Consider the following 21,432-nt stretch of genomic DNA (forward strand, 5'->3'; position numbering starts at 1 on the left):
AGTGCGGATGTCCTCCAAAAAACCATGGCGTCATGATGAAGTGTCACTGAGCATCCCCTAGGTGTGCGCGCCACGTGGTGACATCCTTTGGGCTGCTCGGCTCCGGGTGGCTTCCCCCAGCCCCCGGGATCGCCCCCGGGACTCCCCCCGCGGCCCCCGAGCCCCCCTGGAGGGGCTGGGCTGCCGGGGGTGCGCGGAGGGTCAGGGTGACGAGTGTGCGTGCGAGGGAGGGAGAGAGACAAGAGTGAGACATTCGAGCAAGACCCTCCCCTCCCTTCCCTCTTGCAGTTTCCAGGCATGCAGCAAACTGCGCTCGTTTGCTTCTTTGCATTATTTTTTTTTTTTTTCTCTTTTAAATAAATGTACAGAATCTGTGCCATGATGGGCAAGAAGAAAGCAGGCCAGAAAATGCCATCTTCCCTCCCCCTCCCCTCCAAGGGAAAATATCAAGGAAGTTTACTGCCAAAGGAAAAAAAAAAAAAAGAAAAGAAAAAGGAAAAAAAAAAAAGAGTCAACGAACAAAACAAACAACAAGAATAAAGAAATAAAAGAAAAGGGAAAAGGAAAAAAAAAAGAGAGAAAGAGACACACATAGAATTTACTTAATCAGGATCAATACAAAGATCCCCGATAATAATAATAATAATAATAATATAATAATAATATACCTTTAGACATGGCACAGTCAAAGTCTCAGTTTCAGTATAAAAAATAATGATTGATTAACATCTGCTGGCAAAAGTCTGCGAAGGCACTTCGTCGATTACTGATCTGAGAAGGGCCCTGCCCCGCAGCGCGCACATCTGGCGGGGCAGAGCGCACAGCTGTATCCTCTGCTCGCGGGCGGCGGGGCCGGCCGGGCGGCGGGGCGGCGGTCAGAACCGGTACGTGGTCTTCTCCAGGACTTCGAGGTAATCCGGCTTGGTTTGGAGTTTGGCCCTTAACTCGAGGTATTCGCTTGTGGGGGTTTGGTGGTCCGGGAAGCCCTTGCCGGCCGCGAAGAGCAGCGTCTCCTTCAGCCTGGCGTCCTGCTGCAGGTCCGGGTATTGCATGCCGGGGGGGTGGACGTGCAGTTCCTTCAGCTTGGGCACGGTGCCGTACAGGCAGTCCACGAAGCCCACGGCGCAGGGCGGCGGGCGGTCGCGGTCCCGCGGGATTCCCCCCGCCGCCGCCGCCGCCGCCGCCGCCGCCAGCCCTCCGCCCGCGGGGTGCTGGGGGTGCACGGCCACGATGGTGTTGAGCTGCGAGCTGGACACGGCCAGGCTCCACTCCTGCTCCTTCTCCAGCAAGGTGCGGTAGCTGCTGCCCGGCTCCGTGGCGGCGGCGGGGGCAGCGGGGTGCGCGAAGCCGCGCTCGCCGCCGCCGCCCCGCAGCAGCTCGGCCGCCTCGCCGCCGCCGCCGCCCGCCGCCTCCTCCTCCTCCCGCGGCTTGTAGATGGGGTTGTTGCACATCTGGGTCACCGGGTGCGGGATGTAGTCGTAGACGTGGCCCGCCGGGGGCGCTTTCTCCGGGGAGCGCTCCCCGGGGCCCCCCCCGCCGCCGCCGCCGCCGCCGCCGCCGCCGCCGCCGCCCTCGGGGAAGAGCCGCGGGCAGCGCAGCGGCACCGCGCCCAGGTCCGCCGCCTCCGCCCGCGGGCCGCGGAACGGCAGCTTCCTCCGGCGGCGCCGCAGCACGAAGGCGAAGAGCCCGGCGGCCACCAGCACGGCGGAGAAGAAGAGGACGAGCAGGCTGAGGATGAGCACGGAGAGCGGCACGGCCGCGGCGGCCGGGGGCAGCTCGTAGGCGGCCGCGCCGGTGGCGGAGGGCGGCGGAGGAGCGGCGGCGGCGGGGGGCGAGGCGGCGGCGGCGGCGGCGGGGCGCAGCGCGGCGGGGCACAGCGCGGCCAGCTCCAGCGAGCGCAGGTCGCGGCGGGCCAGCGGCTCGGGGCTGGCGCACAGCACCTCGCCCACCACGCTGACGGAGCTGAGCGCCTCCAGCCACTGCTTGAGCGGCACCAGCTCGCAGGTGCAGTCCCAGGGGTTGAGCTTCAGGTCGATCTGCACGATGGCGTGCAGGTGCTCCAGCACCCCGGCCACCGGCAGCGCCAGGAAGTGGTTGTTGCGCAGGTTGAGGCGCGCCAGGGAGGTGCCGGCGAAGGCGTCGGTGGGCAGCGTGCGCAGCAGGTTGTCGTTGAGGAAGAGGAGCTTCAGGTTGGGCATGAGGCTGAAGGCCGCCGGCTGGATTTCCCTGATCAGGTTGTACTCGAAGTACAGGTAATGCAAACTCTGCAGGCCCCGGAACATGCCCGGGGTGAGCCGCTCGATGTCGTTCCCGTTCAGGTACAGGCTCTTGAGGTTGGGCAGGTTGATGAACGCCCCGTCCTGCACGTAGGAGATCCGGTTGTTCCCCAGGTGTAAGAGATCCAAGGAGGAAAAATTCCAGAAATCGGAGCGGTAGATTTTCTGGATCAAATTCCCGCTCAGGTACAGCTTCTTGGCGTTCAAGGGCCTGGGCAGGAGCTCGGAGATGTTGTGGAACCCCCGCTCCTTGCAGTTGACCGTCAGGCCCAGGTCGTTGATGTGCAAATTGCAAGAGCAGCCGGTGGGGCAGATGATGGGGATGGGGGGCCGGGTCTGGTAGGCAGCCACGGGCGGCTGGTTGGGCCCGGGGTACAGGCCACGGGGGGTCGGGGGAGGCCGGGGCGCCCGGGGCTGCTTGGTGGGCTTGGGCTGCTTGTTGGACGTTTTGTACTCAACAGAGGAAGCGGTGAAATGGAAGGAGGACAGCATGGAGGAAGGCTTGGTGGGCCAGGCGTTCTCCTTGCTGGAGGACAGCTGAGGGATGCCCAGGCTGGCTTCCACCTCCGAGTCGGACAGCATGGGGCAGAGCTTGCTCCTTTTGATCTCCCGCAGGTCCTTCCCGTGGAAGTGGAAGGGCGTCTCGCAGGTGATGTCCCCCACCAGGGCGGTGTAGGGGATGCGCTCCAGCCAGCTCTTGAGCTGCACGATCTCGCACGTACAGTTCCACGGGTTCTCCTCCAGCTGGATCTCCATCAGGCTCCTGCCGATGTGGTCCAACATCCCGCGGTACGAAAGGACTTTGAGGCGGTTCCCCCGCAAGTCCAAGTGGGTTAAGGACACAGACTTAAATAAATTGGTGGGAAGCATGGGGATGAGATTGTCATTTAGGATAAGGACCCTCAATTTACTTAGGTTTCGAAATGCCCCACTTTCAATCCGTTTAATGACATTGTAATCTGCCTGCAGATATTCCAGACTTTCCAAACCCAGGAAAGTGTCGTTCCTGAAAATGTCCAATTTGTTTTCGTGCAAATACAACCTCTTCAGAACCCGGAGCCCGTTAAAAGCCCCCGTCTGAATGTCCTGCAGTGCATTGTTCCCAAGGTTAATAGATACAGCATTGTTCAAGTGAAGAAAACTGTTGGTGTACAATTTCCTCATGGAATTCCTCTGCAGATAAAGTTTAAAAGGTCTCGACCACGACTCTGTTATCTGGCTAATATTTATAAATCCCTTGTTGTCACAATGTATATGGAAAAGGCTCTCCTTCACTTCACAGTAACATGGATCAAAGCAGGGCTCATCCAGTTCCTCCGAGTCCTCTATCAAGGGAATGGGTGTAGTCCATGCTAGAGCAATTGTGCTTAGAAGAATTATCCACAACATCCTTCCTTTATGGAGCGTCTCTGCCGTGGAAGGTTTCATCATTTGTTGATGTTTACAAAACTGCAAGGGGAAGAGAAACACAGATTTCACTATTTCTGCCCTGCCCCTCTCCTTTTTCCTAAGCCCCTACCTGCTGGCCTCATGTCGGGCTCCTGGAAAGTTCAGCAATTGTTGGGCAGACGTTCCCAACCAACTCCAGGGGTGTTGCCTGGGCCAGCCTTGCCCTGATTTATACTGGAGAGATGTTAGACGGCTCCATCACGCGACAGCAGCCTGCCTTGCTCCCCTCCCCGTGGTAAATGCCACCTATAAAGAGGACAGCACATGCAGCCCCACACGGCACCACGAGCACACCGAACGTGTTGCGTCTCTCCACGTTTCTCCCAGGCTTTGGAACTGCCTGCATCTCATCCCCGGCTGCAGTTTTAGCCCAGGAGCCATCACAGCCCGCCTCGACTCCGGGGGGAAACCACACCAAGTGTGGGCAGATCCCTCCAGTGTCGCACCACATCCTTCATCCATGCAAACTCCCAAAGTTATTGAACCTCCACCCCTGAATGTCCCTCCCTCCCTCCCTCCCTCCGGCTCGGTGCATTCCACGCGCGAGTTCCACGGAATGTGCGAGCTCTGCTGATGTCCCCGGCAGAACGGATCCCCTCAGAAATCCCCACAGTATCTTTACCGGAGTAAACGGTTAACCACCCTGATTGGGAAGGAAATCTTCCCCTCGCAAGTGAATTAATGCAACCGGGATATTATCAGATAAATACACACCACATATTAGTCATTTTAGCTGATTAAAGCATTTAGAGATGATTAATCTTTCTAAAGCACATGCCCATGCGATCAGCAGATCTAAAGGGAAGTGACAGCTGAAGAGGCACCTAGGATTGAAACGCTCAGCCTGCCTCGGATTAGGGCATTTTGTGCCCCCAGGACCAAGCAGGAGACCCGGTTAAAAAGCTGAAAGTGGGAGAAAAAAAAATACCTTGACACTTACCAGCCGATAAATTCTCTATCCTACTATACACGATTGCGAATGAAGACACCATTCTTCTCCAATCAGATGAAAATTATACTGCCCTAATGAGATGCAGCTCCTTCAACATATGGTTTCACCCTTCCTTTCACCAGATATTTTAAATGTATGGGCACAGGGAAACGCTAAGGGTGGGAATAATACCGGTGGTGATGCAGCCTTCCTTGAATCCCTGAAATGCCCATTAGAATGATTCGGAGCGATCATTGCTTTCAGTCTCAATCTCCCAATAAAAAGGTCCTTTTTGCCTTCCTCGTGTAAGAACTAGAAAAAATCGCCCCCCATCCGCAAACTTAAGAGCAGAAAGATGCATTTAGGGGAGAGAAATGCCAGAGGAACAGAAATCCTTAGGATCAACTTGCAAATGAAACCCTCCCCTGTGGGAAAGAGGAGATGGTTGAAAGCACGAAAAGAGAAATACCCTCTGCAATTAAAATCAGCATCTAATTGGGGAGAAGGGAGAGAGACGAGAGCTATATTGCAGTATCAATCTCTCAGTCTCCTTTGCAAAATATTAGCCACTTAAGTTCTTTCTCTTCTGCAAGGGCTGTAATAAAAATAAAAAAATAAACAAAGAGGATTATTATATCTTCTTTTTGGAAGAGGGGGGTGTCTTTGACCCTAGGCGGAAACAAAGGGATCCAGAAAGGTTGTACTTACCGGTTTGCAGGAGTGATTTTAGCACATCGTTACAAAAAAAAAAAAAAAAAAAAACCAAAAAAAAAAAACGAAAAAAAATGGAAAAGCAAGGAAGGGGTAAAAAAAGAAAGCTCGAGTTTAAAGATTGCTGGTTTCTCTCTGCCTCTCCCTCACTGTGGCTCTCTCTCCCTCTCTCTCTACTCCTGCTGAAGCTGAGGCAAAAGGAAAAAAAAAAAAAAAAAAGGGAGAAAAAAAAAAAAAAAAAAGAAGCAAGCCTGAAACGTGCTGGGAATGCAATGAGCCCCTCAATGATCTTCTTTAGGATGCAGAGCTGCTGTTTGGCACACTCAATGGAGGAGGGAGGAGAGGGGCTGCTGCAGGCTCCAGCGCCGCCGCCGCCTTCTCCGGGCAGCAGCGGCAGCGCGGGGCGCGGCGGAGCGCGGGTGCGCTGCGTGCGCGGTGCGGGCGGCGTGTGCGCGTCCGTGTGTCCGTGTCTGTGTCTGTGTGTCCGTGTGTCTGCGTGTGTGTGTGTGTGTGTGTGTGCGCTGCCGCTCCTGCCCTGGATCAGGCTCCTCCACGTCATGAAAATCAGCCTCAAGAAGGGGAACAAACGGAGGGGGCGCGCTCGGCTCCAGGTCGGGGGCGCGCATTTGGGAAGCCCTGACTACACAGTTTTTTTGTGGGGTTTTTTTTTTTTCTTTCCCTCGCCTTTTTTTTTTTTAATTCCTTTTTTTTATTTTTTTTTTTTTTTAGAGAGGGAAGGAGGGGGCTGTTGGCGGAGAGAAAGGGAAGTGGGAAACGAGCAGATGGGGGAGGAAAAAAACCTGAGAAGAATCAGAGAGGAAAAAAGCCGCCGGGATGGGGCAGAATTTGCAATCACCCCCCCTACCCTTTCCAAAAAAAAAAAAAAAAAAAAAAAAAAAAGAGGGAAAAAAAAGAGAACAAAAAGCCCAAGTCTGGAGGAAATCAAAGCTGCTGTGATCCAGGGTGCCAGCCGAGGGAGCAGCCCGGGGGTCCCGCTCCAGCCGTCCCGGGGCCGCTCCCGCCCGACCTCGCCGTGATCCCGCAGCTTCCCGCAGCGCCCAGCACCTCGGGGAGACACCCCGCACCTCCCGCATCCCGGGGCGCCCCGGGAGCCGCCGCAGGTAACGGGGATCCGCGGGGGCTGCGCGGGTGAGAGCTGGTGGCTGCGCTGCTGCGGGGGGCTCGGGGGGCTCGGGGGGCTCTGCCTGCCCCGGGCTCGGCCGGCCGGGAGGGCAGCGCTGCGGGCGGGGCAGCAGATGAGCCCCGCGCTGCTCCGCGCATCCCCGCTGCCCGCACAGCCCCGCGCATCCCTGCGCGCACATCCGCGGGCATCCCGAGCATCCCGCACCGCGCGGAACCCCGATCCCCCCTCCCGCACCCCGCGGGGGCTCGGCCGGGAGAGACTTAACTGGAACCGCGGCTCGGTAGCCAAAAGTTGCGGGGCAGAGGCGCGGGTGCGGGCGGGAGGCGGCGGGGGCTCCGCGGGGTCCCGCCGCCCCGGGGCCGCGCTGCGCGGGCAGGGGCGCAGCCTCCGCGCCCGCGGACGCGCAGCATCTTCCCCCGGCTGCCGAGCGCTCCTCCGCCGGTGCAATATGGACGCACCGCTCCCTCCTAATTAAATTGCTGCATCATTCATTTTCTGACGCGGGAGCGACATGGGGTACGGCAGGCTCCGTGCACTGACACCCCCCGTTCGGAATGGGGGGGGAGAGGCGGGGAAAAAAGGGGCCAAAGGGGGAATCACAACAGTTTGTTCTCGCAACAAGCTCGCACGGCTTTGGGTTTGGCAGCAACTCAGGAAAGCGACCTGAGGGAGCGAACCCCGCTGGGTTTGGGGTTCAGCCCCCCCGTCCCCATGGATGGGGTAGGGGTGCGCGGGGGGAGCCCCCACCTTGCAACTTTTCCCAAATGCCCCCGAAAATCGCTGGTTTTCCGTGCCAGGGCTCCTGCCGTCGGGTTGTGCAGAGGGGCTGACAGAAGGGAGGGATGGAGAGGGGGAGCTGGGGAGGGATGGCCCCGGAATGCGGACCAGGGAGGATGCGGGGATGGACAGACATCCCGCCGGGGACACACGGACACCGCAGTGACACGGGACAGCCCCGCGGGATGCTCGGGGCAGGAGGAGGAGGATGGCCCCGCACCTCCCTTTCCATCCTTTATGCCCCCGCAGCTTCCCGGAGGGCTGAGGAGACTCAAACCGCCACGGAGAGGCGGCTCTCCCGGGGTTTGTCCAGGCCGTGTCCCCTTGTCCCCTCGGCCAGGAGGCAGAAGTCACCGCGGGCCATCCCCGGCATGTCTCTCCCTGCAGCCACGGCAGCTCCCGGCCCTGTGTGTCTGCTCCACACGCCCTGCTGGGGACAGGACCGCTGTGAGTGTGACTGGCAGCAGCTCCAGAGAAGGGCACGGCTGATGTAACCAAGATGAGACGTCACTCGGTTATTAATGATAATTATTATTATTGGCAAGCGAGCCAGAGCCCCTCCTGGAGCTGTGGGGATGCTGTCAGCAGGGTGGGAGTTGGCAGGTGCCCTTTGGCTGCCTCTTGCCAGCCTCAGTTGTCATCACTGAAATTCATCTTTTCTTGTGAGAATAAGGGAGGGAGACCCAACTCAGAGGTGGATACTTGGGCAATTATTGTACCCTGCATAAATATCCTTACAAGGCTCTGTCTCCACCAGAGGAGAGCGTTCCCCTCACTGCAATCCCTGCTCAGCAGGCACTGAGTGCTCCAGGCAGCCTGCAGCAGTGGGAACCATCCCCTCCCTCCCCTCCCTCCCCTTCCCCTTCCCTTCCCAGCAGAAGTGCCAATGGTGAAGAGAAAAGAGGGAATTTTCTCCCAAAGCCCACCCTCGTCCAGAAAGAAATATTCTGAGCTTTAACAGCCTCTCTGTCTCCAGCAACCCATGGCAAGGGCACAAGCAACAAATAGTGCAAGGGTGAGGGAAGCTCTGCTGTAATTATTACAAATGGGAGCTGCCTCCCTGCTCGCTGTGCTTTGCTAAGGTCGGGAGTAGTTTGCAGCTGCTGGGAGGGTTTGGACCCAGCTCCAGCTGCATTTTGCCCAAAAGCCCTGGCCAAGCCTGCTGGGCTGCCAGAGAAGCAGTGGAAGCCCAGGGTGGCAGGGCAGCAGGGAGGCCCCAGTGGGATGTGCTGCTCCTTGATCCCTGGTAGCTCAGAAGGAATTTCCCTCGCCTCTCCCTGCCCTGGGGGCCTCCTCAGTGGAAGATGGAAATCCTGCAATTTTGGGGAGGTCAGATCTGTGCAGAACACAGAGCTGGACTCTCCAGCACACAGAGAGTGGCCCTGGGATAAACACTCCCTTCTGCACAGGCTGGCTCTGCTCATGCCATTAGTCTGGGCTCCAAGCTCAGCTTAACCTCCTTCCCTGCTCTGATGACCCCTCTCCTTGTCCCCATGGGATTTCTGCATTACACAGTGTCTTCAAATCCAATATTGAGGTTCTCCTGCCCCTTTTATTTTTAAGGGGCCTTTCAAATATCCTTGTGATTCTAGATTAGAAATTATTTAAGAAGAAGAAGGAATGTTGGTGTTTTGGAAAATGTTGGTGGAGGAAAATCATAATTGAGAGTCTTCTCTGTGCAGCAGTTAGTGAAGCAGTTCATGAGGCTTCACTTTTCTTATTCCCTCCCTGTTCCTTAATTAATTTATCAAACACAGACAGAGAAGCATAATCATCAGCTGGAATTTACCTCTAGCCCTTCTCTGGAAGAGACTATTTCTGTTAAATCTCTGTCACGTTGTCCCAGTGGTGTTTTAGGGACCATGACATCTCTTGCTGCTGTATCAGCCCAGCCTCACTGCCAGGGGTCCCAAATTGCATGCAGGGGGTTGTCCTGTCCCCCTCAAGCCACCACAGAGTTTTCCCTGACTTTGGAGGGTCCTGTTTGCACTGGGGGAGCTCAGCCCAAGGCTCAGGGGCTGCTGAGGTCCCTTCATCCCATTCTGGCTGCTCTGCTGAAGGCTGGATCCTGTTTTCCACACACTGCTGGCATTTGCCACACCATGTATAAAGTGCAGGCACGGATCATTCGAGCTGCATAAGCATTGGTGGGTGCACATGAAATGGAGGAAGTGTAAGAATTTTAAGCTGGGCTTTTCCAGCTGGAATCTTCAGGCTGAAGAACCTTATGTCAAACTGATGCTCCTGGCCACCATCTTTTCTTAGTCCCCTCATTATCAGTTATTTATTAAGGCATAACTTGATTATTTTTTTTCCAGGACAGTTGTGCTATTTTCTGATGTAACAGTGCACCAAATGACATCAACATGGATTATTCCTAATACAAAAGTGTCCTCAGCTACTTGAAACTCCATGGGACACTGGAGCAGCACAGAAAGCCCAGCCATGCCCTCAGTAGCAAGTTATTTGTAATTGGTTTGCACTCATGGGATTTTTTTTTTTTCCCCAGCAGAGAAATTTTGCCAAGCATTTGATTATATGTGTAAATATTAAAAGGAAAGGAGGGAAGAACTAATAGAGAGCATTAAAACAGAACCACAAATACCAGCAAATTGTGAGTGCAGCATTTTTAATGGACAGCTATTAAAAATAAAAGAGAAAAGTAGGCAAAATAAAAGGGACGTTTTATTGGACAAAATTGACAGTTGTTATCCTCACTGATTCCTGACATTTCAAGATCAGTTTTTTATCTAATGTTTCAACAGCCTTGGATATTTCCTTCTAGTGATCCACACTCAGCTGTAGCTTTTTGTCTCCCTTTAAGCCCACAGATTTTTTTTTTTTCCTAAATGTGCTGATATTTATTATAGCCAGTGTCAAAAAAACTCCACACTCCACTTATATATGAGCTTCTCCTCAGCCTTTCCTGGGATGATTCACAGCCCTGGGTGGGCAGGCACAGCTTCCTCTGGCAGCAGCTGGAATTTCCTGCACGGATCCAAGGCCCTCAGGGCTATGTGTTCCCACAAAAAATGAGATTTATGAGCCCCCTCCAGCCCTGAGAGGCTCCCCCAGCCCTCCCCATCCCAGAATCGTGGAACCACTCAGCTTGGAAAAGATCTCTAAGATCATCGAGCCCAGCCATTAACCCAGCACTAAACCATGTCCCTAATGGACATCAAGACATTTTTAAATCAGTTCCAGGAATGGTGATGCCCTGAGCAGTGCTTGACAACTCCTTTTGGTGAAGAATTTTTCCATAATATCCCATCCAAACCCCTCCTGGCACAAGTAAAAGCTGTTTCTTCTTGTTCTATCACCTGGTACATGGAAGAAGAGTCTGACCTCCATCTATCCACAACCTCCTTTCCTCCATCACAACTTCCTGCAGCCTTTTTAGCCCTTTTTATTCAGCAGAGAGATTTCTTGTCACCTGGCAGCCCAAGTGAAGGTTTCAATGTCCTAAATGAGGCTGAACATGGACCACACAAAGGGAGAGCATGGACTTGGAACTGTGCTTTCAAAATCTCTCCATCCACTGCCCACAGACCCTGGTGGCAGGACACACCTTCAGATGGAAACTTCATTGCTCCCATTGGAAAAATCTTAGGTAATGCAAAAAATTCCTGATGTGGAATAATGGTTTGTGTTTTATTTTGACGCCTCCACACTCTGCATGTGGACATTTTCTATTGCAATTTCTCCTTTGGTTTCCTTTCCTTTTCACCTTGTGGGCTAATCTTCCATACATCCCAATTCCTGGATTTTGCCTGAGTACACAAAAATGGAGATTAGCCTCCAGTATGTGCTGTTAGCAACAGCCTGGATTTCCAGGGCATCTGGATTTAGAGTTGCCAGAATTAGCAACACGAGCCAGACGAGATCATGCTAGGGCAATTCCCCAGGACTGGGCCATAAAGCCAATCAATTTCAAATGTAACAGCAAGCAGCGAGTTCTGGGTGAAGGAAGGCACTTACTGCTCGTTTGGAAAGAAAAGCTCATATTCTAAATTGCTTTTCAGATCAGTCTTGAGCCTACTTTTAGTGATGGCAATGGTGCCACTTCCGTTCAGCCCAGTGGTGCCAGGATTTTCTGTTTACTGCTGTCACTTCTCCACTTCCCTCTCTCCTCCTTTTCCCTGGCAGCACCACTCCCTGCATGGCTCAGAGCAGGCACCAGGATGGTCAGAGGGATGGAGCAGCTCCCAGGAAAGGCTGGCAGTGCTCACCTGGAGAGGAGAAGTTTTGGGGTGACCTCAGTGTGGCCTGGAGGAGCTGCAGGAAAGACGGAGAGAGACAATTCCCAAGGGATGGAGGGACAGGACACAGGAATGGCTTCCACTGACTCAGAGTAGGGTTAGATGGATATTAGGAAGGAATTCCTTCCTGTGAGGGTGGCAGACCCTGTCTCAGGGTGCCCAGAGCAGCTGTGGCTGCCCCTGGATCCCTGGATGTGACCAGGGCCAGGCTGGATATTGGGATTGGAGCAGCTGGACAGTGGAAGGTGTCCCTGCCATGGCTGGGGTGGCACTGGATGAGTTTTAAGCTCCCTTCCAACCCAAACCATCCTGGGATTCTGTGACTGCCCTTTGAGGACAGTCAGGATTGCTCAGGGGCAGTGAGATGAAGTCATTTTAATCTCACACTAAAAGGAGTTCAGCAGTCGTGGAGGGGATGGTGACAGTGATCTCTGCTCCTGCAACTCTTGCCCCAGTTCTGTTTTTGCTCCCAATGACAAAAGTTTTACAGCAGGTCCAAGCTGGGAATCAGAGGTGATCTGTCATCCAAAATGGGCTCAGCTGGGAAGTTCAAGATGAGCTGACTCACTCCCATCTCACTTACCCCTAATGGAGCTGTGGACTAATGCACCTCTGTAAAAATGGCCAAGGAGATTTGGGGCCTGAACCTGTGGGTCTCTCCTGACACCAAATACTGCATTACTTGTGTTTCCAGTGCATGGTGCATTAACTCATTAGCAGGCACTTAAGATATAATTTTTCTTATGCTAAAATTATGAAATGGTGAGAGCCAGAAGGAGCTGAGGTACCTGAGTGTCCTCCTCAGCCTCCAGCTCTAAGTGATCTCTGGAAGAGAACTGCTCTCCCTCTTTCCCACCAGCCAGGAATCCTTCTGGAAATTTCCATCAGAAATCAAATATTGTGGCTACTTTACATGCAGGAGTTCCCTGTTTCCTTCTCTGATATAATTTTGTTGATAGAGGAAAATTGCTGGTTTTCTTTTTCAAATTCCGTGGTTTTTGGCAATTTTGCAAAAGACCAAATTTCTTTCACCAGGAACTTTGGGAACTGCCATTTCTGGTCACTGCATCCAGGGAGTCATTACATGTGGATGTACAAAGACAATCAGAGGTCTAGGAAGTCAGACTCACCCAGGAAAGAGTAATTTAGGATAATTCTGAATGGAAGGAACATGAAAATACTTTTGAATTATACAGAAATACATTGAAAAATAAAGGGAACACTTTGCTCTTTACAAATAACATCAGAGAGAGAACAAGAAATTTGCCTTAATTTGAAACTAGGAAGATTGATGTCAGATATTAGAAAGATGTTTGTCATGGAGAGGATGGCAGAGACTGGCTAAGGATGTCACAACCCCACAATCCTGTGGCTGTTCATGTTGAGGGACAAATTGTTTGTGATCATACACTACACTCCTTAAAATAAATGTATTTATATATACATTTATACATATATAATAAACACAGAAGGAAAAACCAGTAAAAAGAAGATTTAGAGCCAGGTTCCAATTGAACCTAGAAAATGTAGAATGGAAGAACTGAAGGTTTCTAGATCAACATGGCTAAGTCATGTTCTGGGCATTTTGTATCCAGGCCCTGAATTCCTGGAATTGGCTAAAATCATCATCTGGGAATTATATACAAGGATCTATGGATGCACAAACACCCACAAGCCTGCACACCTGCCTTCTTGGATTATTTTTGCATGACTTCAAGTTTTCAAGGTTCTTGTGTTTATGGTTTTTATTTTGCATTCATTTTTTCTCCTTCTGCACCATCCCTCTCTCTCTGGCTGGCTGGATAGCTGGGAAATCCCAGCTCCTTGGGAAGTCACCTTCCAGAAACCAGAATTTTGGGAAAAAAATCTCAAATAAGCAGATTTAGCTCTGAGCACTGGGATTCCTGAATAGAGATAAAATCTTAGGCATGAGTGTAATGTTGGAATGTAAAATCTGTTACAATTTCCTCCCCACTTTCACAATATCAAATGTTTGAAGTTCCAGGGAGTGCAAGCAATGCTCTCTTTTAGCTGTTGATTTAACTGGGCTTAAAATCCAATGAATAAATTGTCCATAGCTCATCAGCTTGTGGGGTGCTCAGTGCCTACACACCAAATAATAAACTCCACATCCCACTGTGAGCAGTTTATGGCCAGAAGACTGCAGGAACACCCCGGTGGAACTGTCAAAATAAAACATGTAATGGGCTCATAAATGAAATGAGCAGATATTGGTTTAAAATCAAGCCCATAAATATGTGTCACACCTGTCCTCTGGGTGGTCAGCAGCAATCAGGGTGTGAAATTCTGAGCAGATTTTCGAGCTGGTGCTGTCTGATTTGTCCTTCCCTCCTTGCTGAGGGATGAAGGGAAAGTCTGGAGTGAATTGGTGCCACTGCAAAGGGTGCAGCCAAGGTGATGTTAATGTTTCAAGCTAAATGTCCAACAAATCCAGGATAATTCAAGGCTAATTGTGCTTTATTGTGTTAACCCTTTTAGGGGATAAAAAAAAAAAAAATCAATGAAAATAGGTTTACAGCAGCTGTTTTCACCTCCCAGCAAGCTTCTGCACTTTCCCACAGAGGTTACTCTGAAGGTGGAAATATTCTAACATAAGGATTAATAATAATAATAATTTACACTGTGGGAGTGCCAAGGATTCCCCCTATGCAGGATATTGGAGAAACAAAGACTTTACACAGAAAAGCTTCCAACCAGTGACCAGAGTGTGTGAATCCACCTGTGGTTGTCCCTCTTCATACCTACAACTCCATGGCAGGGCCTAATAAACTCAGCTCAATTCTGAGTGTATTCTCCCAAAGGTTATTAATTGCAACAGGCCATTTCCCCTATTTTTTCTGAAGAAGCCATGGAGGGAGATCCAATATTTGATGCTTGATATTTGCCCCAAATAATCCTCTACTTGATTTTAGGGTTGCACCCCATCTGCTAAACCAGCTCTGTGCTTCAGAAACTTCTTCAGGACTTTAGTGCAAAATCTTTTTTCTTGCTTATTTAATATTTAAATAGAGCACTGTTAAGTTGTGAAATTGTGCTGTTTAAAATGTAATCTTTTATTTTGCCATTTAAGCAGTAGTTTTTTGGGTTTTTCTGGGACAATCCACTCCTGATGGAACCATTTTGGGCCAGCCTTATGTAAAGCCCATTGCAGAGTCCCTCAAACTTGGACAATTTTCCAGCTTAAATACAACAGGGAGATGAGGCCCTCTGGAACTCCCTGCCAGGCTCCACTCCCACCTCTCCTTGCTCTTCTGCACCCTGAAAACCCTGTGGATGTTAAAGTTTTCAGGTTCTCAAAGGGACACCAGGATTTCCCAGATAGAGACTGATTCCTTAATTTTAAATATCCAACCAAAACACATTGTACTGTTCAGCTGGATCAAAAAAAAAAAAAGCAGCAGGATGGCAAAGCTGCTGCAAGCCTGTGAGAAGAGAGCAGTGTCTGGTTTTCTGGTGTGCAATGCAGATGCAAACAGCACCATTTCCTTCCCTCCATTTGCATATCTGTAAATGACTGCAGGGCAGGGTAGGAGGAGGCCAGCTGGATTCAATTACAGGGAAAGGTAAAAAAATCTTTTGCTTCTCATCTTCGTTTTGCAGTTTTGAGCAGGGTCCCATTCTGAGTTCTTTTCCAGACTTTAGAGAAATGAGTGAAGTTCTCACTGGTGCATCCCGGGGGGGGGGGCAATGGGAACCATAAAAACAAATTCTGTTTTTACACTAATAATTAATGTTTTGTCTCGTGCAGCCTTCCCAGTGAGCCACAGCAAGCACGTGTGAGGGCATTAGAGCAGCTCAGGGAGATTTCAGGGGACACTAATCTGCAGACTTTCACTGACAGCCCAAAGGCAGAGTCATGTGAGAGCCTTACCAGGGCAAACCCAGCCCAGCACAGATCCCCAGCCTGGGACACCTCAGCATGCTGGATTTGCTGAGCTTAGAGAGGCATTTTTGCTGTGCCACAATGATTTCCATTATCTTGAGAAGGAGCTGAGGCTCCAGGTTAGTGACAGAGCTGCCTCCCAGCCCAGGATGAGATGCAAACCTCTTGCTCTGTGTGATTTTCACCTACTTAATAATAATAATTATAACAACAATCATCATCATCACCACCAAGAACAACAACAACAATAATTGCAATAACAATGTTGCCTTTCACTAGCTCCTCATAAGCCTTGATCATTATTTTATGCATCTTAAGCTTTTTTTTTTTTTTTTTTTTTTTTTGTTTATTATTTTCTTCATACTTCAAGCTGCAGCAGCTCTGCCACAATTTCTGCCATCCATGCACATACAGCAAGGTAAGGGTGGTCAAGCTGGGACACAAACCTAGAGGAGTAGGTGGACAGTAAATGATTATTAATTCTTCCCAGCCATTTGCACCTTATGGAGGTCTCCAGTTTGTTGTCACTCTGAATTATTGACCTTTGCTGATGAGCACAGTCCTAGGAGTTACTCACAGACAGAGCTTTTGTGCTTGGTGCAACATGAAATTGAGCTAAACCTTCCCTCTGCATCCCCTCATTTCTCTCAAGCCTTTAGCACAGCAGAGGATTTCCCAGGTACCCAGGTGCTGCTCAAATGCCCTAAAGTTGGAGGGGGATAAAGGCAGAGCCAAATAAGTAGAGCAGAGAATTCTCTGGGTTAGGATGACAGACAGGTTAAGATGACAGACATTATTCCCCCTCCTACTTAGCCAGCTATATTTATTTTTTTCAGTGGATTTTCTCCCTTTTGGAGTCTCTCTGTACCCTGCAGTGTCAGGGAAATGTGTTAACAAAGCTCTGCCACCCAGGCAAGGGGATAGTCTTCAATTTGTGCACAGGGAGGGGAGCAGAGAGGGATATTTGGAATTTACAGAGAGACAGGAATTCGAGGGAGAGTTGGAAAGTCTCGACTGTTGTGTGTGGGATGGAGACTCCTTCCACCCCCAGCCTGTGGCACAGGGGCTCCCAGCAGCAAAGCCATCATCCCTTTGGGAATGCTGGGGGCTTTGAGCTCCTCATCCAGCCCAGGGAAGTGTGCTGGTGGTTATTTCAGTCCCAGCCTGGTGTCCCAGCACTCCTGGGAGGAGCACCTGGCGGTGTGGGGGTGAGCTGTGTGCATTTCCACCCTGCCTGCAGGAAACCACAGCAGCCTCTGGAGTTACTGTGATTCTCACAGCACTCACCTCCTCCAGCCTCTCTTGTGCAACCCTGAGGACTGGATTGGAGCCCTGGCTGCTTGGCTTGGGAGGTGGTTTCAGTCTAAGGCTCCTGGAAGTCCATTTATCCTCACCAAAATACCATTTATTCCTACTGTCTCCCATGCAGGTAGCCTGGCTGTGACACAAAGTAGTCCCTTGAAGAATCCTTGGCTACTTTTAGCAATCCAAGGGTAGCTTGCCCCATTTATTGCAGGTGGAAGGAGTGAACAAGCCTTTCTGCACCAAGGCCTTTTTCCTCTGTTTGTGCCAGAGCGAGCGAGGCAAGAGCCTGACTTTAACAGAACAGATAAAAATAAACCCAGCCATGGACAAAGCCAATTATGTTCTCCATTGCCTAGGGATGGGCAGCCTAATTTGCAGCTGACAGCGATTTGATGGACTGAACCATCCTTTTTCTGATCCAGCATTTGGAGTAATTTTTATTGTAAACCAATCATTACCGGGCAGGACTGTCCGTACCGCCCTGTCACCGTGACAAATCCCCACAGCACTCTGGTGCTGCTGCTGCTCCTGGGCTTTTCCTCCCATCCCTCACTGCCCTGGCACCTTCTGGGAAGTGCTGAACCCAGCAGGGATGGCCAAACACATCCCCAGCACTGGGGGACACGTTTCAGCCCCCTCATTTTGGCTAAATCCAGTCCTCCAGTTTGGAGTATGCAGCAGCACATCAGGCTGGGAGCTCTGCGCTGCACGTTTGCTCCATCTCTGCCTGCAGTGGCCTCTGATTTTGCTCTCTGCTGTGGTTTATAGGTCATAAAATGATTTCCCCCTCCCTGAGGACAGTGCAGTGGTTTGTGTCTGACATCTGTGCAATCCAGCAGTCCCGAGCTGTGCTGCAGCATCCTCCTGTTCCTGAATGGACACAGGGGCACAGCTCCTGCCCAGCACTGCTGGACACAACTGCACTTCATCACCACCAGCTGGGATCTGTATCCACCAGAGCTTTAATTTCTCTTTGCAGCAGCCCCAGAGCTGTTGGGATTTTTCTGCAATTTTCCCTCTGGGCCATGGAAGCTGTGGGGTGCAGAGGGAAGTTTGGAGAGGATCCATGGAGGGTGAAGCTCTGCTGCTTTGGCAGAGGTGGTGTGTCCTGCATTCCCTTTCCAGGTCCATGAGAGCTCAGTACAGACCCAGGAGGCTCCATCTACATTTCCCCCTATTTTTAGCTGTGAAATCTGCAATTTCTTTCTTTCCACTGTAGTATTCAGTAAAGACTGATTAACAAATGATAGACACCCACTGCTGCTAACAGGAGCAATACAACCCTATAATTTTCATGAGACAGGTCACTGAGACTTTCCTCTAATCCTGCAGAGTTTCAGCAACACCTCCACTCCTGCAAGCCCTGAGGTAAGGGAGGGTTATTGAGGCTGTGTCATCGAGCACAGAGATGGGGAGACAGGCCAGGATCAGGGTCATTTGTGCCCCCCTTCCACTCTCATGTGCCAAGGTACCTGTGTGCTGAAGAGCTGTGAGGAGCAAACTCTGTATTTTCCACTCATATGCTTATGCCTTATAATTTACACTGATTATTTGTTTGTATTGGTCAAACATAGATATATTGATTTTATTAGCTAAAAAAAAAAAATAATCAAAGGGAAGATGGAGAAATAGATTTCATCATTTCAGAATGATTTGAAGGTGGTTATTTCAGAAGCAAATCTAAGCAGGGGAACATCAAGGGATGCTCTGCCACAGAGGTGACCCCATGCCTGGTGTTCCAAGGTCCTGCAAGCTCGAGTTCTACCCCTGCAGGGACTCAGGTGTGGCTCCTGCCTTTAGTTTTGGGGTGGGATTTGGTCACACAGGTGCTGGAGAGGTGTAGGGTCTGCACTGAGCATTGAGAAGGGTTCAGGTGGGGTTGGCAGAGTTGTGGTGGGGTTGGCAGATCTCATGGTGGGGTTGGCAGATCTCAGGATGGGGTTGGCAGAGTTATGGTGGGGTTGGCAAATCTCATGGTGGGGTTGGCAGAGCTCATCATGGGGTTGGCAGAGCTCATGGTGGGGTTGGCAGATCTCATCATGGGGTTGGCAGATCTCATGGTGGGGTTGGTAGAGCTCAGGATGGGGTTGGTAGATCTCATGGTGGGGTTGGCAGAGGCTGTGGTGGGGTTGGCAGAGCTCAGGGTGGGGTTGGCAGATCTCATGGTGATGGCAGATCTCAAGGTGGGGTTGGAAGATCCCATTATGGGGTTGGCAGATCTCATCATGGGGTTGGCAGATCTCAAGGTGGGGTTGGCAGATCTCATTATGGGGTTGGCAGAGCTCATGGTGGGGTTGGTAGAGCTCAGGACGGGGTTGGCAGATCTCATCATGGGGTTGGCAGATCTCATGGTGGGGTTGGCAGAGCTCATGGTGGGGTTGGTAGAGCTCAGGATGGGGTTGGCAGATCTCATTATGGAGTTGGCAGATCTCATGGTGGGGTTGGCAGATCTCAAGGTGGGGTTGGCAGAGCTCATGGTGGGGTTGGCAGATCTCATTATGGAGTTGGCAGATCTCATCATGGGGTTGGCAGATCTCATTAAGGGGTTGGCAGATCTCAGGATGGGGTTGGCAGAGCTCAGAGTGGGGTTGGCAGATCTCAGGATGGGGTTGGCAGAGCTCATTAAGGGGTTGGCAGATCTCATTAAGGGGTTGGCAGATCTCATCATGGGGTTGGCAGATCTCATTATGGGGTTGGCAGATCTCATGGTGGGGTTGGCAGAGCTCATGGTGGGGTTGGCAGATCTCATTAAGGGGTTGGCAGTGCTCATGGTGGGTGTCTGCATGACCCCACTGGAAGGGCAGCGAGGCTGGAACACGCAGGACAGGCTGGGGTGGGTCTGCAGCAGCCCCAGAGTTTCTGGGATCTCTGTTGGGATCTGGGGTGAGAATTTCGCCGCTGTGAAGTGCTGAGAGCAGCCCTGTTCCCTGAACAATGCTGTGAAAGGAAACAGATTGCCTCGGGCAAGACATTTAGAGGGTCTTACGCTTGTCTCTGAGCTTTTGAAGTGCCTGCTCTCGCTGCCGGTGGAGCTCTGCCCTTGGCAGGGATGCTCTGTGTGCTGAGCACTCCTGCTCGGGGTCACCCTGCCAGGGGGAATTCGGGAATCAGGGAGACCAGAGAGCATCCAGATACTGCTGCTGCTCTGCTCTGTGTCACAGAGAATGGCTGGGGTCGGGAGGGACAGCAAAGCCCATCTGATTCCAGCCCCCTGGCAATAAATAATTCCATTGCTGGGATTCCCAGTCTCAGGAAATATCACAGAATCACAGAACAGGATCAGAGAATGGTTTGGGTTGGAAGGCACCATCCAATCGTGGATTTTCCACCATCCCAGGGTGCTCCAAGCCCCATCCCCCTGGCCTTGGACATTTCCAGGGCTGGAGCAGCCAGACCCCACAGCTGTTTACAGCAGTTAAATACATTTCTATAAAACGTAGATCGTGGTCAAGGGTTGCTATAATTGGGGCTTAAATTGAGATTTCTGAGCTCCTGCTTAGAATTTGGAGTTTCTGTGCACGTTTCCCAGTGATTTCCACAGGCCTGGTCCTCCCACTTGTTTAAAATAAGCTTGAAGACTATTCATCTTGCAGCACTCTATGTTTAGACACTTATTTTTAAGATTTTCATTTCATTTTTAATGTATTCTCTCTTTCTGGAAATCAAAAGAAAGCTTGCTAGGAAAATAATTTGAATTTCCATTTTTTCCCCCACATTTTTCCATGTTGATTACTCACAGGTATCTTTTATTCTTCTACAAGTTCTCTGAGTCGTGGATCCTTCCCCAACAACCTCTGCCATGCTCAGCCTTCCCACCCAGAACAGTCCCCAGAACAGAACAAAGGAATTTTTCAGTCAAATTATATTTTCAAAGAAATTTTCAAACCTTAATTTATCTTTTCAAAAGATAAACAGTTGAGGCAATAAGTAGAAGCCTTGTGGCAGTGAATTCCTGCAAATTGTCATTGATTCTAGTTCAGTTCTTTGCTACATGATAAACCAATGTGTTGATTTTTAAGTATCCTCAGGAAGTTTGATCTCATTTTAATTGGTGGAAAAAATGGTCAATAATTGTTATTGCATGATCAGTTTGCCTCCAAGTTTGTCTTCTGTATAGATTTTAATGTATCTATATAGCTTAAACCAGTTTACTGAAAGGGGGAAATAACATTATAACTCATTTTGGGGATTATAAAAGGAGTAATGTTCTTGAAACTGGCTCTTAATACAGCTAATAGCTCTTGGCTTCACCTCAAGATGCTTAACAAGCCCATCATTAACTGTGGCTAATGAAAAATTAATTAAACTTTTTATAATCTAATACCAGATGACAAATCATTATAAATCATGCCCTTGGTTATTCATGTCACTAAAGCCAATAAACGAGTTTGAAAGTTCACATATATGTATAAATCTGTAAACAAATATACAATTAATTGTGCTGGCTGTCAATAGTTATTGTTATCAGCAGCTTTTAAAATTTCTTAAGGTTTCCAGAATTCTCCCTAAAGCATGACCCTGCTTGTGATATTTGGAAGATTTAATAAGAAACTTTAACATTGCACAAGATCAGAGACTCCTGGCATCTGCACCAGCATGAACCACACCAGCCTGGAAGGGAATTAGCAAAACTGGGGAGATTTAGGAGGAGGAGGGCAGAATTATTACAATCTCAG

At 50.6% G+C, this 21,432-nt stretch overlaps 1 protein-coding gene across 2 annotated transcripts; it reads right to left on the reverse strand.

Moving 5' to 3' along the window:
* Nucleotides 1-790: 790 nt before the first annotated feature.
* Nucleotides 791-6,234, reverse strand: SLITRK3 (SLIT and NTRK like family member 3). 2 transcript variants are annotated; one of them, XM_056498921.1, is made up of 2 exons: nucleotides 5,365-6,234; nucleotides 791-3,725 (listed from the first exon to the last, which is right to left on the reverse strand). In XM_056498921.1, the coding sequence occupies exon 2, from the start codon at nucleotides 3,705-3,707 to the stop codon at nucleotides 876-878; it is 2,832 nt and encodes a 943-aa protein (XP_056354896.1). In that variant the 5' UTR covers nucleotides 3,708-3,725; nucleotides 5,365-6,234; the 3' UTR covers nucleotides 791-875. The 2 variants fall into 2 exon arrangements, with proteins under 2 accessions (XP_056354896.1, XP_056354895.1); XM_056498920.1 differs by having other exon boundaries at nucleotides 4,666-5,375.
* Nucleotides 6,235-21,432: the final 15,198 nt, after the last annotated feature.

Source organism: Oenanthe melanoleuca, chromosome 9 (assembly GCF_029582105.1).
Source record: "Oenanthe melanoleuca isolate GR-GAL-2019-014 chromosome 9, OMel1.0, whole genome shotgun sequence".
Lineage (NCBI taxonomy): Eukaryota > Metazoa > Chordata > Aves > Passeriformes > Muscicapidae > Oenanthe > Oenanthe melanoleuca.